At 44.9% G+C, this 16,506-nt stretch overlaps 1 protein-coding gene across 1 annotated transcript; it reads left to right on the top strand.

The window, feature by feature from the left end:
* The first annotated feature begins 1,424 nt into the window (after positions 1–1,424).
* On the top strand, positions 1,425–14,271 carry LOC101175738. The gene is made up of 2 exons (XM_030815205.1): positions 1,425–1,828; positions 12,300–14,271. The coding sequence occupies exons 1-2, from the start codon at positions 1,581–1,583 to the stop codon at positions 12,379–12,381; spliced, it is 330 nt and encodes a 109-aa protein (XP_030671065.1). The 5' UTR covers positions 1,425–1,580; the 3' UTR covers positions 12,382–14,271.
* Positions 14,272–16,506: the final 2,235 nt, after the last annotated feature.

Here is a 16,506-nt window from a genome sequence, read left to right as displayed (position 1 = left end):
GACCAGAGGCAAGGAGCCCAGGAGGAGACTGGGTAACAGCCCAGGAGAGGAGGGATAGTACCCACACTGGGGCAATGTGGGGAGGGGGAGAAATTATCCCAATCTTGGAGTTATGGAATCAGAGAATTTTACAGCTGAAAGTAACCTGGGACCTTTAAGTTGCCTCCACCCCTTTCAACAAAAGCTGGACCTTAGAGAAGGTGGGTGACACCACCCTGCCCAGTCTTACAGCAGGTGAGTTTAGGACTAGGGACTGAAATCAAGATCTTTATATTCTTAATCCTTAATCTCACTTCATAACCTCACTCTGTTTCCTAATCCCCACAACTTGACTAATAATAATAATTATTATTATTACTATAATATCTAATAACTGAGTCTTTTCCATGTGCTGGGCTCTGTGCTGAGCACATTAAGTGTAAAATCTCATTGAACCCTCCCAACATTCTGAAGGATGAGAACTCCTCATTTTACAAATAAGAAACCTGAAGCTCAAGAGGTGAAGCAATTTGAATTTGAACCTCAGGATCCTCGTGGGGATCATAGCAGCAGCTCTCGTGTAGAACTGCAGTAAAGGCTAAATGACTAAGGCATACATGTGCCTAGCACGTATAAAGGTCTTAGCAAATGACAGTGACAATGGTGATGATGATGACAGTGACCAAGGACAAAAAGAGTGGAAAGAGGTAGATCCGTACTTGGGCCTTGACTCCACTGTGTGACTTTTGGCAAACTACCTAATTCTCTGGGGCTCAATTTCCCCCGTCTGTCAAATGAAAACAGTACTCTAGGGCCATGGTTCTCAACGTGTGTAGCCTGGGCCGGCAGCATTAGCCGTCACCAGGGAGCTTGTTGGAGATGCAAATTCTTGAGCCCCCCCTGAATGGACTAATTCTGAGACTCTGGGAGTGGGATCCAGTAATCTGTGTTTCACAAGCCCTCCTGGTAAGTCTGACGCATGTTCAAGTTTGAGAACCTCTGGTCTAGATTGCTAATTTTGCATTTTTTGAAATGACATCAATACTTCCTTCTGTCAAATTCATCAAAAGGCAGGAACAGGAAGCAGATCAGAGCTGCAGCATTAGGGGTGAGGCAGCCACCAGGACCCATGGTTCTGTTCACTCTCCCCATCCTTGTCTCCCTGCCTGGAGGCTCCGCTGGGCCAGGTGTGAAGGCCAGGGTGATGCTGTGGCCTCTCTGCTCTGCATTAATGCCTCCTGCTAGCCAGAGCCCATGCTCCACACCAGCCTCCCTCCCTCCCACTCAGCCTCCCTTCCTGTTTACACATTCTGTAAAGTATGAATTTGTGGTGGCCTCGTGAAACCTGGTCTATTTCTTTCCTTCTTTATTTTTTTTTTAAAGAGGCTTGAGACCGTAATTTGGTTAATTATTTCCCAGAGCCCCAGTTTGGTGGCTACAGCACAGCACGAGGCAGAGGAACGGAGACAGGTCCTCGGAAGCCTCTTTCCAGAAAATCTAATTTCATCATTGAGAAATCTTCTGTCTTAAACAGCCTCCGCCACCGCCATAAATTTACATATTCTATATGCCGCCGGAACGGAGTGGGCCCTATTTGCATAATGCTGCTGGAGGGGCTCATGCTCCTCTTGAACCTGAATGTAGCAGGAGCGAGGAAGCAATTATTAAGCTGTAGACGTTGGCAGGGAGAGAGGCCTCAGATGGATTTCGACTCCAAACCTCATTCGCCAGGGCTGCTCATTACCGAAGGCCTGGATCCCAGGCTGAAGGTGGATCCCAGGGCTGGGAAAAATCAGTGTGAATTGCTTTCTCCAGGTTATGGCTGCAGCCAGGCCGAGGCCAGATGTGGGTGAGTACCTTTGGTTTTCCAACGTTGATCATTGGAGCAATCGTCTCTCTGCTCCCAAGGTGGCAATTTGTTTCCTGGACAGTGTTGTCACTTTGCCTGTGCCACATATTCCTGCCCCTTTCCCTCACACACCTCCAAGTACCTACAAGACAGGTCAGCCAGGGTTTGCTCACTTCTTTTTCAGCAATCTAGTGTGAGCCTCTCAGAAATGCTTAATTAACAGAAAGTGGTGTTTAACAATGTCCCAGCTGGAAAATGGCAAGTGGAAACAGGAATTATCTCATGCCGCAGTGGTCCTGCTTAAAATCTACCCTTCACCATCCATACTCAGGCTGGCTAGGAAGTTGGGCGTCTTTCCCTCTATGGGATCTCTGATGGGACAATCGAGTATTTTGGGGCTCAGGGGCTCAGCCCTGGGGTCATTTGGTGTTCCAGGATCCATAGGTCACTCTCTACAGTTTCTGGCCCTTCCAGGGCTGTGGGCTTAGCCTCCAAGTTACTTTATGTCCTGCCACTCCCAACTTCAGTAGCCCATGGGTGCAAATGGCCACCTTTGGTTCCGTAGTGACCAGCTTGGATTTTACTCTGTAAGGCGCCATCTTGGTTTTTGCTCTGTAGGGTGCCATCTTGGTTTTTACTCCATCTTGGATGTAAATGGCCTCCTATATGCCTGATGGTGTTCAAAGAACAGGTCCTGAGTCTAGGGCAGTTTTTTGGTGGAACTTTAAGCCCAGCCCTTCCTGATAGTTTTTAAACCAGGTGAATTCATGAACCACTCAGCTAGAAATCTACCTGTCCACTTCCGCAGGTAAACACCATGGGCATATTTGCTAAGTGATACCAATAAATGTGCTAGGCTTATACACTTATTGACTGAATGAAACATTGTCAGGCAAACCATGATCAGCTGATGGAGGAAGGATCACCAGCACTTTGCCTCTTATACTTAATAATGGTTCATGTAATTTTAATTTTTCTAAAAAAACAGCTTTTATTTCTGAGGAAGTGGAAATACATTTGAAAACACCAGTTTCACTTCTGGCTGACTTGATGCTCAAAACTGGTTGATTTACCAGCCCAGAGATGACCCATGGTACTAAAAGCCCACTCCTTTCCAGCATTTAAACAGTGAGCCATTTGTTGGAAATTTAAAACAGCAGGTCCTTTGCTGAAAAAAAAAATTTTTTGCATGTCTCCACTGACTTAAGAGGTGCCATCTCCTCAAAAGACCTCAACATTTTGTCCTCGGCGAGAACTGTCTCATTACAAGAATTTGGAGGGAAGTCACTTTTTCCATAAGACTGCATCCAACATTGAACTATTTCTCCAAGAAAAGGAGATTGTTCTTGATTAGCCAAACTCAGGACTCTAAAAACACAAAATGGCGACTTTTCCAAAGGAAACTATTTGGCTGCATAACTGGAACCAGTGCTTAAGAGCCACAGATAGTCTCTAAAGTGAGATTTCAGGATGCAGCTGTGGGTGTGTACTCAAGCAAGACCTTGATATCTCTAAGCCTCAGTTTCCTGATCTTTAAAGTGAGGTTAATGATAGTACCTCCTTCAATATTGTCACTGGAGGGATTAGATGGAATGATGCACAGCAGTTGAATCACAGAAAGGTTCAATAACATGCCTGAAGCCAGAGGAAGTTATGATACAGGCATACTTGGAACTCAGGTGTGTGCTTGTTCAGCCATCATGTTGCATGGTGCTACCTACCATGGTGCAGGTATGATGATGACTGGTGCTTACAAAAATCCAGAGTCGTATCAGTTGGCTTTTTGGGCCGAATGGCTCAAAGGTCTTCAAAGAGAAGCTACTCAAAGAAACACATGCTTCACTAAACTGGTAAGCTTGTTTAGGAACAGAAGTGAATGGCTATTTCCAAGCAGAACTGGTAAAGACCCAGTCTTTCATTTTATCTGGAAGGCCTCCTTTGCTTGCCATGCAAGGTGGGTTGTTGTGGTAAAGGCAATAGAAGGTGAAGTGACAGGATATGTTAATACACCAGAGAGAGGAGTTTACTTGTAAATAACCTGTCATCACAGTTGACTCCTTTGAGTTATCGGGTTGCCTATGCCTTGATTCCAGATTGCATTAACGATCAGCCATGTTTCAAGAGCTGGTGGCTGCCTTCCCAGCATGCCTCTGATGAAATTGCAACCTCTGAGGGCAGTTCCTGGTGACAGTAACAAGCAGTGCAAGGTACCAACCAGCAGGACAGCACAAAGTAAAGGAAACAGTTGCACCATATGAAAACACAAAAGCTCACCTAATTAAGAACCAGCAGTGTTGTAATTCTTTGTTTGACAGTAACTCCTAAACTGAACAGGTGCCAACACCATAACCCAGAGATCCCACATTAGGTACACACCTGACAAAAATGACAAAAATGACTGCATATGTGCACTAAAAGACATGTGTGAGAATGTTCTGGGTGCATTCCTCTAATCCCTGCAACTGAGAACTACCCAAATGTCCATCAGCAGTTAAATGGATACGTTGTGCCATATTCCCAGAAAGGTGTACCATATGACAGGCTTGGCAAATCCAGCCGGTGGCCAAATCCAGCCACCTCCTGTTTTGTAAATAAAGTTTTATCAGACACAACCGGGTTCATTCATTTATACATTGTTGATGGCAGCTTTTGTACTACAACAGCAGAATTGGCCCTTTCCAGGACAAACTTACCAACTCCTGCTGTGTAAGAACGAAAATGAGCAGTCTATAACTTCCCTGTGAAACGTGGGTGATTTTCACAAACATAATATTGAGTGAAAGGAGAAAACACACACAAGTACCTGTTGTACGATTGCATTTACATAAAGTGCAAAGGCAGGCAGAACTAGTCTATGTTGCTAGAGGACAGAATAATGGCTGTCCATGAAGGATAGTAACTGAACTGGGCGCTGGGAACATTCTGATTCTTAATCTGGGTGTCGATTACATGGGAGTTCATTTCGTGAAAATTCATCAAGACGCACACATTGATGTCTACACTTTCCCACACGCACGTTGTTCGTCGATAAAGATTTAAAAATAAATAAAAAAAAGAAACGGTGGGTGTAGATAGTGATGCCAAGTATTTTCTCAATGTATTTCCTGGACAGAAAGCTCAAATAACAGATTGTCAAGTTAGAAAACAGATAACTTTAACTTTTACACATGAGCACACATTTATTCATTCACTCTACAAATGTTTATTGATTACTCACCACGCGCCAGGTGCTGGGGAATCGGCAGTGAATGAAATGGAACACAGCTCCTGCCTGCTCGGTACTTACATTCACGCTCACATACGCCCAGGAAGCCTCACATGGGCGTGCACCCACACTTACCAGCATGGATCTGGAAACACATGGGCCCAGGACCTGCATTTGCAGGTGGAGCCCTTCTCAAGTAAGCACTTTTCAAAATTTTGCTTTTCCTCTTCTCTACTGTAATCACTGCCTCCCTCATCCCACGGACATAGGAACTGAGGAAGGAGCTCAGCTTACTCTCTATTACCCAGAGGAACCTGTATCTTCAGAGTGCTATGGGCCTGTACAGGCCAGGAATCCAGTTTAGACCCCAAAGGGTGATGGGTCAAACCAGCTTTCCTGGGTCACACTGGCATCTGAGATACATGGAGGTCAAACAGAAGGACACCCAGGGCTGAGTGAGGAGGTGACCTTGAACTCAAGGATGCCCTTGGATGCTCCTTGGTTTTTCTGCCAGGCTTCCTGCACTCAGTGTGGTTACCTGCCACCCATGCATGTGGTCACTAGAGCCTTGCGACCCAGTGGCCAGGGTTTTCCCACATGTGAATGAATGGCATGCTGAGATTGCATATTTGTATCTCATCTTCTTGAAAAAAAAAAATGCCAGAATGATAGAGCTGGGGATTCATGAGCCTAAGTCCTGCATGTTGTGAATAAGGAAATGGAGGTCTCACTGTGGGGAGGACCTTGCCCAGGTTTTCATGCTCAGCCCAGGCCATGCCTGCAGGACTCCAACCAGGAGCCTGTCCCTTACTCTAGGTGAATGCTTCACTGCTGAGGTGCTCACACTGAAAGGGGACAGCTGGTCCTTTTCTAATGGCCTCATCACTTAGATCAAATCCACCTCCTTACCCTGGAAGATGTGACTGCATGAGCTGGTCCCTGCTCACCTCTCTGACCTCATCTCCTGCCACTCTACTCTCCTCCAGCCTCCTTTATGTTCCTCCAACATCCCATGCTCATTCCCACCTCAGGGCCTTTGCACACACTGTTCCCTCTCCCTGGAGCACCCTTCACTCTGGATCATGAGGTTGGCTCCTTTGATTCATTGGTGTCTTAGCATAGATATCATCATCTCTCAGAGAGGCCTTCCCCAGTCACCTCATCTGAGCAAGACATCATCTCTTCATTCTCTATCCCCCTACCCTTATGTGACTTTCTTCGCAGCATTCATCACCATCTGAAATCATTCCCTTTATTTATTTGTCTATTTTGTGAGCACTATCAGAGCAAGGATTGCCTTCCTGTTCATTGCTCTACCCCAGTGCCTCCAAGAAACTTGGCATGTAGTAAGCATTTAGGATACGTTAAATAAACAAATGGATGAAGGAATGAAAAAAGCATCTATACTAGACTAGCTCACAATGCAGCTACATCTCTGAGGGATGCAAGCTCTCCTGACCACGCTGATTAAGACATCTCCAGTATCAAGAACAGCTTCTGGATTGTTTGTATGTGAAGCATATTGACCCAGGGCTGAAGGGACACTTGACAGCAATTTGTGTTTACGTCTTTGATCAATAGACATCTCAGTGCTCACCCCAACGCAATCTATTGCTGATGGTTATTAATTATGGTGCCTTCCTTTTCTTGCATCTCCTTGACACCCATAAGGTCTGTCCTTGTTCATCTTCTACTATGGGGAGTTCCCAGGCCTGTAGTGGATGCTGAGAAGGAGTCTCTGAGTGTTGTTTATTTTCTCTGCCCAATGTTTGAACCACAGTTCTAGATGCTGCCCCTGTCTCTCCCATGTGCACCTGTTGAAGAGGCTGAGTTGGGGACATTGTGGTTAGAGGGCACCTTAGTTCCAACCTCAACTCTGTCCTCCACTCACTGTGTGTCCTTGGCCCCATCACTTGCCCCTCCCTAGGCCTTGATTCTACTCACCTTCAAAACGAGAAGGCTCTTAGAGACCCCTTCAAGTTCTGAAACTTTGGAATTTTTATGAACAGTCTTCATACTTTTAATACCGAGTCCTGCCATCTTCTTCTTTGGACACATGGTCCATTCCTATAATCTCTGAATTGCATCCATTCACTCATTCACTCAACGGTAACTCATGCATTCAGATACCCACCTAACAGATACTTTTTGAGAATCTTCAAATGTCCCTATGAAGCAACTGGGATATACTTAGCCACAGTTACTGTTAAATAAAAAGCACCCAATCTCCCTTCTCTGGTTATTTAATGTAAGCCTCCCAAGAACTTTGGGAATAAAACTGTAACCTACCTATTACACAGATGAGGAAACTAAAGCCCAGCATGGTCAGGGACTTGCCCAAGGCCACACAGCTATTGAGTGGCTAAGCCAGGATTTGAACCCAGAGACATCTGGCCTAAACTTTGTAATCTGACCCTTCCAACTTGGGATCCCAGCCCTAAATTACCATCCACTCTGCCCCTCTTTAGGAGAGATCTCTGGAGTTTCATTTAGCCGTATGCCAGTGTTTCTTATCAAAGAGAGAACCATTTTAAAGAAGGACAGTGATTGTTATAACATTGAGCCAAAGCATCCATGGCTTATAGCCTGGGAGAGTTCACAAACTGGGTCTAATTAGTTGCCACCAATTAACATCAAATCACCCTTCAACTGGGCACCACAATCATCTCAAAATAAAAAAGACAGACGACCCAGATCGTACTTAAAGAAAGAGGCTACGCATCAAATGCCATTTACTATGCTAAGCAGATTCCTTTTTCCTACAATGTGCTGATTTTGAGACACGGAAATATATTCAAATTAACCCCTGAGCTATTCCTCTTCTAAATTCTCCATTTAGGGTTGACTCCATGGCGCGTGATATTACTAATTCAGAGCTCCGGGAAGGCATGCTGATTGCCTTAGACGTGGGTAAGAACTCTGCTAACACATAGTTTCATGCCGGGTGGAAATCAGAGCTCAGGGCACATGCTTCAGCTCCCAGAGCAACACGGAAGATCTCCCTTACCCCCACCCCAGGACCTGGCTCCAACCAAATCCATTCTTGAACTCATTAAACAAATATTTATGGCCAGGCATGGTAGCTTGCACCTTTAACCCCAGCACTTTGGGAGGCTGAGGTGAGAGAATAACTTGAGGCAAGGAGTTTGAGACCAGCCTAGGCAACATAGTGAGATCCCATCTGTACAAAAAGTTTAAAAATTAACTGGGCATGATGGTGCATGCCTGTAGTCCCAGCTACTCAGGAAACTGAGGCAGGAGAATTGCTTGAGCGCAGGAGTTCGAGACTGCAGTGAGACAGAGAGCCTGTCTCTTACTGTCTCTCTCTCTCTCTGTCTATATATATATATATATATATATTACATAATATATATTTTATTTATTTACATATATATTTTTTATTTAACAGTAACTGTGGCTAAGTATATCCCAGTTGCTTCATAGGGACATTTGAAGATTCTCAAAAAGTATCTGTTAGGTGGGTATCTGAATGCATGAGTTACTGTTGAGTGAATGAGTGAATGGATGCAATTCAGAGATTATAGGAATGGACCATGTGTCCAAAGAAGAAGATGGCAGGACTCGGTATGAAAAGTATGAAGACTGTTCATAAAAATTCCAAAGTTTCAGAACTTGAAGGGGTCTCTAAGAGCCTTCTCGTTTTGAAGGTGAGTAGAATCAAGGCCTAGGGAGGGGGAAGTGATGGGGCCAAGGACACACAGTGAGTGGAGGACAGAGTTGAGGTTGGAACTAAGGTGCCCTCTAACCACAATGTCCCCAACTCAGCCTCTTCAACAGGTGCACATGGGAGAGACAGGGGCAGCATCTATATATATATATAGAGAGAGAGAGAGAGCACCTACTATGTGCTGGACACTGTCCTTGGTGCTGGAGATGTGAGATAGGGCAGAGAGTAAAAGACAAAAGGTTCTGCCTTTAAGATACTTACATTGTAGTGGGAGAAACAGATAATAGTAATAATAAATTATATACCACATTTGATAGAAAAAAGTTCTATGAAGCCAAATGAATCAGGGTCAAGCAGCAGACGGTAGTGCATGGCAGAGATTGTGACTTAAAGTAGGGTTATCAGGGAGGATCTTGCTGAGAAGAAGACGAATGAAGCAAAATTTTATTCCAAGGCTACTGAAAGAATCCAAGGAAAGGTGATTGGGCCTCCATCCATGACAGAAACAGTGGCAATGCAAGGGCAGCTTAAAGTCGCAGAATATTTTGAAAGTAGAGTCCACAGTGGTTGTGATGGAGTGGAAGGTGGGCAGTGGAATAAAGGGAAGAGATAAAGGTGACTCCAAGGTTCCCCAAGCACTTGGGAGGGTGGATTTGTCATCGCCTGCAATGGATACACCTGCTAATAGAATGGGGAGGGTTGGTTCCATTTGGGGCACACTCTGTTTGAGATGCCTGCACGACAGTCACATGGAGTCGTCTAGCAGCCCAGATACGTTCCCTATAGAGCTTGCTCCAAGCAACGTCCATTATGTCCTTTCATGGCCCCTGCTGTATGTTTTGTTCATACCAAGCCTCTACCTGAAGGGCCCTCCCTCATGTCAACAGCGGCAATCCCTGTGTTTGCCATCCCAACTAGTCCATGAACCTGGAATCCTGCTCCTCTTCAGAAATCTCCTAGTCCCTTTCTCTGTACCTTTTGCAGGCATTTCTTCTTTCCTACCCAGCTCCTAACAGGCAGATGAAAGATGAAATATTTAAGGGTTGGGAAGGGCATGAGGGGAGGCCCTGCCCTCATATCTCACGAGTGACCAACTCTCTCTTTGGGAGTATGCTGACCTGCCTTCTCCCTGTCTCCTGAGAACCCCAGTCTCTTCTTAAGAGCCACAGGCCTTTTCAGAATATGCCTTTATCAATATGATTCCAATAAACGTTTCAGTTCCGCATATAAATTCCAGCATCTGGCTGCCCAGCGGAGGAGACCTGCTCAATGAGTAGACCATAAAGATGTAATAATGCAATTAAAAGGTATGGCCTGTCACCCTCGTAAAGCTGGAGATCAATGCGGGGGTGAGTGGGGGAGCTGAAGGCAGCAGGGAGAGGAATCTGGTTTCCTTGCAATGTCTGAAGGGGAAAACGTACCTGGCCGGGCCTTGGGGAGAGGTTTTGACTCTGGCTTGGGGTCCTATCCTAGGCCTCTAACCTCCCCATAGAGGGTTGGATGTTAAGAGACATGGGTTCCGTCTCCAGGCCAGACTCGGGAGGTTTGAGCCTTTAAACATGTCCCTTCTACTCTATAAGCTTCAGTCTCCTTACCAGTAAAATGGGTGTATGATAATACTATCTTCTTCACAGAACTGTTGAGATAGAACAGATCCAAATAATTTTAGTGCCAGAGAGGTTCTGAGTTCAGGGACTGCAGACTCAAATACCTACAGGGGCTGGACAGAGGTACACATGAGGGAGGGAGGTGGGCCAGGTGAAGAGAAATAGGGAATGATGGAGACTGGGGCACAATGGGCAGTGCAAGTCTCATTGAAAGAAGGCAGCACTGCCCTTTCCCTCCTGCCAAGGCAGGAAGTCTGATGTCATGTAGGAATGTCAGCCTGGTGTCACCAGATCTAATTTTTAAAGAGAAGTACAATTTGGATATGAGACTTCAGAATTTTCACAACTCTACATTAACAAAATGTAATCACATCTGCTGGCCATATACAGCCAGGGGCCCTCCATTTTCCACCATTCCTCTGGGCCAACTCACTTGTGAGTTGATGGGCCTCTACTAATGCATGACATCACATTCAGGCTGTTTGTTTCCATGCATATGTGCATGTAGAATTATCACAGTACATAAACTGTGGCACAAAACTGCCCAAGCTCACCTCCCAGCTCTGCCTTTGGCTGACTGTGTGATCTCTGGCAAGTTATTTAGCCTCTTTGTGCCACAGCTTCCTCAGGTGAAAAGTGAAGTTAGGAGCAATTCCTACTCAGAGCGTTGCTATGAGGATTAGACGACCCGTCCCTGCAAAGCACTGAGGACAATGCCTTGGTGATCAAGGGCTTCCTCCTGAAGGTTGCTTTTCATGGACGCACAAAAGTGCTCATGATAGGCGTGGAGGTCATGGCCTGCTGCTTTCAGTTCCAGAGCTTGCAGTGACAACCTGTCATCCCTCCCCAAGTGCATTTCTCTTCCCAAGAAGGGAACCACCCTCAAACCAGAAACTTGGGCAACCTCCTTCTTCTGCCTCACCTGCTTCCTGTAACAAGCCAGCCCCATGGAATCACCCTCCCCGGTAACATTCCCTGGGTCTGGTTGGTTCTCTAAGCCTCACTGCCACCATCCGCCTCTGTCTCAGTCTCTCTCCTAACTGTTTTTTCTCTCTCTCCTGGCCCCTGCCTGCCATCTCCACTATGGCTGCCTGAAGGAGCTCTCAAAGTCACACATCCTCCCACCTTTTCGCTGATGCCTTTCAGCTCCCAGAACACAACACGCTCTTTACCACCTTCATGGTTGTGCTTTGATTGTTTGCTCCACCTGGAATTCTGTTTCCCATTTTTCCACCTCAGGCTTGCTTGGCTAATTTCTACTTTCCTTCAAGGTGCAGCTCAAGTCATTCCTCCTCCAGGCAGTCCTCCCTAATCCCTTAACAGTGATCAATGCCTTCTCTGTGCTTTTATGCCTCTGGGTTCTATGAAAATCCTGGAATTGATCACACTGAACTTTCACTATCTGTTTCCATAATTATGTCCCTCTGCAGCCTGCAACCTGGGAGGACTGGGACCCTGTCCTGTTTATCCCTATATATCTCCTGTGATCAGCACAGAGGAGAATATGCTTGTTGAATAAGTGAATGAAATGATTCGATGTTTTCTCAATGTGAAACGTTGTCATCATCATCATTAAGGGGGATATTGAAAGACAAGTTATGAAGCTCATGTCACAAATAGGTCCTGGAGATTCTGGGTCCTCTGAGATCAAATCCTGAAGTGCAATTGGCATTTCCAGGAGTGGAATCCAAGACTCACACCCAGGACAAGCAAAGACACAGTGGCGGTGAGATCACTACATTATGAGACAGCCAGCTCCACCTGGAAGCAGCTCTACTAGTTAGAAAGGTCTACATTGCCTCCTAGGTACTTCCAAAGCTTCTCCTTGTTCTGGTCACTAAAGATGAGAGAGATTAGCTGTGTTTTCTCCCACCCATTCATACTGGCAAACAGAAAGAGCTTAAAGGGGCAGAAGGGAGTGGGTGATACCTCTAACTGAAGTTTAACTTGGGGCCTGTGAATAGATTTCAGGGGGTCTTTGAGCATCCTGGACAATTCATTGCTTTGCTCAGCCATTTATTCAACAATCACAGGACACTGGACACAGAGTTGAACAAAACAAATGAACTTCCTGCCCTCACAAGGATTACGCTCTAGAGCAGGAAGGCAAACCTTCATCAAACAACATGTAAATACAGTCATGCGTCATTTAACAACACGGATATGTTTTGAGAAATGTGTCATTAGGCGATTTCATCATTGTGCAATCATCATGGGGTACTTACACAAACCTAGATGGTATTACTATTTTTGCATATTTTAATTTACATGTTAGGTTGGTGCAAAAGTAATTGTGGTTTTGCCTTTAAAGTAATGGCAAAAATCATGATTACTTTTACACCAACCTAATATTTTTTTCATATGGAAAACCAAATGTTTCAGCACCGTTACTGAATATCAATCATTTTCCCTACTTGATCTGCAATGTCAATATCAAATGACACTCATCAGGTTTCTATATAGGTTCCATTATAATCTTATGGGACCACAGTCATATATGTGGTCCATTGTTGACTGCTATTTTGTTATGCGGTGGATAACTATATATATCATATCTCCACTAAGGAGAGAGGTTAAGATGGAGTCACAGTAGTTGGCCTGGTCTGATAGATTGGGAACGGCATCTCTGAGGACTAGGGCTGAGAAGAGTTTAGAACTAAAGGAAGAGGGGGAAGGAAGGGCCTCCCTGGCAGACAGAGCAGTGAGTACAAAGGCCATGTGGTGAAAGGAAGTATTGGAAGTGATTGGGAGTAAAATAATGGACGTGAGAAACTTTCAATAGGTACACGAAGGATTGTATAAAACCCTAAAATGTTTAGAACCCTGGTGTCTGAGCCAATAACTCTGGAACTGTGGCCTAAAGAGCACTTATTCAGAAATGCAGGCCCCAGCTCTCTTGAATCAGACTCCAGTGGCAGGACTCTGGGATGTATGTTTTACTGAAAGATTAGATACAGCTTAAAGCTTTAAAACTTGTCTGTTTGCATGACTATGTCCCTCTGCAGCCTGCAACCTGGGAGGACTGGGACCCTATCTTATATATCCGTATGTATCTCCTATGCTTGACACAGAAGAGAATATACTTGTTGAATGAGTGAATGAAATGATTCAATGTTTGCTCAATGTGGAACGTTGTCATCATCATCATTAAGGAGAATATTGCAAGACAAGTTATAAAGCTCATCTCACAAACAGATCCTGGAGATTTTGGGTCCTCTGAGATCAAATCTTGAAGTGCAATTGGCATTTCCAGGAGTGGAATCCAGGACTCACACCCAGAACAAGCAAAGACACAGTGGCGGTGAGATCATTACATACACTCTCCTGAAGCACTCCCCTACCATCTCCCTTCAACACAGTATTTTGGCAAGTATTGCTAGAAAAATGGGAACTATGATGTATTGAGTACCTACCATGTGTTACCTCCTATATGAGCTTTATCTCATTTAATCTTGGCAGTGGTCTTATTTTACACACAAAGAAACTGAGGCTCAGAGAGGTGAAGTCACTAAGTCAGGTAATGGCAGATCTGGCATACAAACCTAAGTCTATGTATCACCTGAGCCCAAGCTCATTGCTTCTTCCTGACCATGCTTCTTCCCTTTCAGCAGTTCCACTCCCAAGGCTCCCCACTCCATCCCCATGATAAGCCAAAGTTGAGTAAACTGGACACCAGAATAATAAGTGGGAAAGAGAGGGACAGGTCTGATGAGTTACCATGAAATGAGCACTGGACTGTGGGTCAAGAGGCCAACCCCAGCTTTGCTGCTGACATTCTGTGTTGTCTTGAACAAGTCACACCCTCTCTTAGGGTCTCCATTTCTTCATCCATAAGTGAAATAAATCTATAAAAATATCCACCTGTCTTGTATCATGGACTTTAATGAGATAATGTCTAGAAAAAAGAGTTCTATGGCACAAATAAAATAAGTGTAGTAACTAACATTTGTTAAGCCTCTACTATGTGCTATTTAATCAACAGTAACCTTGCGAGCAGATGAAAAAACAGAAGCTCAGAGAATATGGGAACAGAGATACTGTGCTGTTTCCAAGCTGGTATCTCAAAGGGCCTCTTGCAATTCTTCTCTCTCGTACTCTAGAGAGAGAGTCCATGCACCATGGACCATGCACCATGAGAACAAGCCCAGGCTGGCCTGATGGAGGAAAAGACAAGTGATTTACCCAAGGTCACATAGCCAGCAGATTGCCTGAAGAAGCTTGCCTGGACTAACGCCTATCTCATTCCAGAACTGAAGTCCATGACACTATGTTGACTCCCAGTGATAAAGCTTTATATACATATATTATCAATATAGATTTTCTGGAACCCAGATATTTCCCTAAAGTAGAGACTAGGATGGTGATAATTTCACGACAGGTACAGGCATGAGCTAGACCACTAGGGCTAGGGAACCACTTACTACTCATAGAATCACGAAGAATTTGCCTGGAAGGAATCTCAAATGGAATCTTCTCCATCTTACATATTGTACAGATGGCAACACTGAGGCTCAGGGAGGATGAGGGATTGTCTGAGACCCAAAAGGGTATAGAAACAAATGGAGATAGAAACAGAGCTCAAATAAGCCAACTCCTCCCTTCCTGCTCAAAATGTCATCTAATTCAGATGTCCAAGGAAAGGAGTCTGAGAGTGGGAGTGAGAATCACTCGGAGAAAGAAGAGATGAGTTAAGACTTACTTACATACAGACAAGAGAGAGTCAGGGTGAGAAGGAAAAGAAGGGCCAAGTTATCTCTAGGATGATGGGCCATCATGGCTGGCCTTGGAACATTTGAACTTAGAGCCAGAGGACTCTAAGTTCAAGTCTTATGTGATTTATTTGCTTGCAAAACTGGCCCAAGTTTTCCCTACCTTTCTGTGTCCTTGCCATTTGCAATGTGTCTTTTCAGTTCCCTCCATTAGATGGCTGTGTCTGTCTCCAACTCTTCAATTTGGATTGGCTGTGTCACTTACTTTACCCATAGAATGTGTGCAGTGATCCTGTGCCTTTTCCAAGCCTGGGCCCAAAAAGGCCTTGTGAGTTTCTGCTATTTCTCTTGGAACTTGCTCATCTACCATGATCTGTTAGTGGATTAGAGACACATGGCCCTACACCCCCATCATCCTGGTCCAATAGTCAGCCAACCACCAGACATGCAAATCCATCTTTTTGCATGAATAAGCCCAGTCATGATTAGCTGAGTCCAGCCCAGACTACTAAAAGTGCCCAGCTGACCCATAGACTTGTAGGCAATAACAAATGCTTGCTGTTCAAAGCCACTGAACTTTGGGGTTGTTTGTTACTCAGCAACAGCTAACTGATACATCTTGGTCCCCTTACTTCCTAACTTTGTGGTCTTGAAAATAATCACTTCACCTGGTCTCCAAGCCTTCATTTCCCCATTCGCAAAATGGTAGTGATCATGATGATGTAATAAGGCTAACCTCACAGAGTCTTTATGTAGATTAAACAAAATGATACATTCAATAAATGACAGATATTCAAGATTGACAGCACAGTGCCTAGCATACAGTGAGCGCTCAATACCTGTTGATTTCTTTCTTCCAGGGGGCCATGCCATAGCCTGGGTCCACCCAGAGATTAGAGAATGTATGGTTTGCCTCACAGGGACCTTTTCAGAAAGACCTGTAATTAAATAGAGGCTAATAGGTCCTGGAATTCCAAACCACCATCCATCCTCTTGAACTCCTGGCCTATGGGCCAGTCAGGGCAGGGGCAGTGCCAGGGCAGGCAGCCCTGATGCAGGCTAAGTTCAGCTGTGCAGTTTGCTCTGCTTGCCAGAGCTTGCATGTTTACATACATCCCATAATTACCATCTGCACAGCCAGCGGCATTTGTTGCAAATGGGCCGTTTCCATCTGTTGAAGCAATTTCCTCAGAGGAATTTGCATTGATCACTTTTTTATGCAAAGCTTTTGTATAGATCATTTTTCCCCCCCGATGGTTTTTAATAGGTCTAAATATTTGAGGGGCAGGGAGGGGCCTCAGAAGGAAGGAGGTTGCAGACTGGGCAAAGTCGTGGTGCAAGGGAGAAGCTGGGGGAGGCTGCTCTTCCACAAAACTCCACCTGTATTCCTCATCTAGAGACCCAACTCAACAGTGTTAAAGGCCCCAGACTAGGTAATGCCATTTCAAATATTTATTGTTTGCCTTTAT

This window comes from Nomascus leucogenys, chromosome 7b (genome assembly GCF_006542625.1).
Source record: "Nomascus leucogenys isolate Asia chromosome 7b, Asia_NLE_v1, whole genome shotgun sequence".
Classification (NCBI taxonomy): domain Eukaryota; kingdom Metazoa; phylum Chordata; class Mammalia; order Primates; family Hylobatidae; genus Nomascus; species Nomascus leucogenys.
Note: the sequence above shows the minus strand (reverse complement) of the source record. Positions and strands in the feature narration are given on the sequence as shown.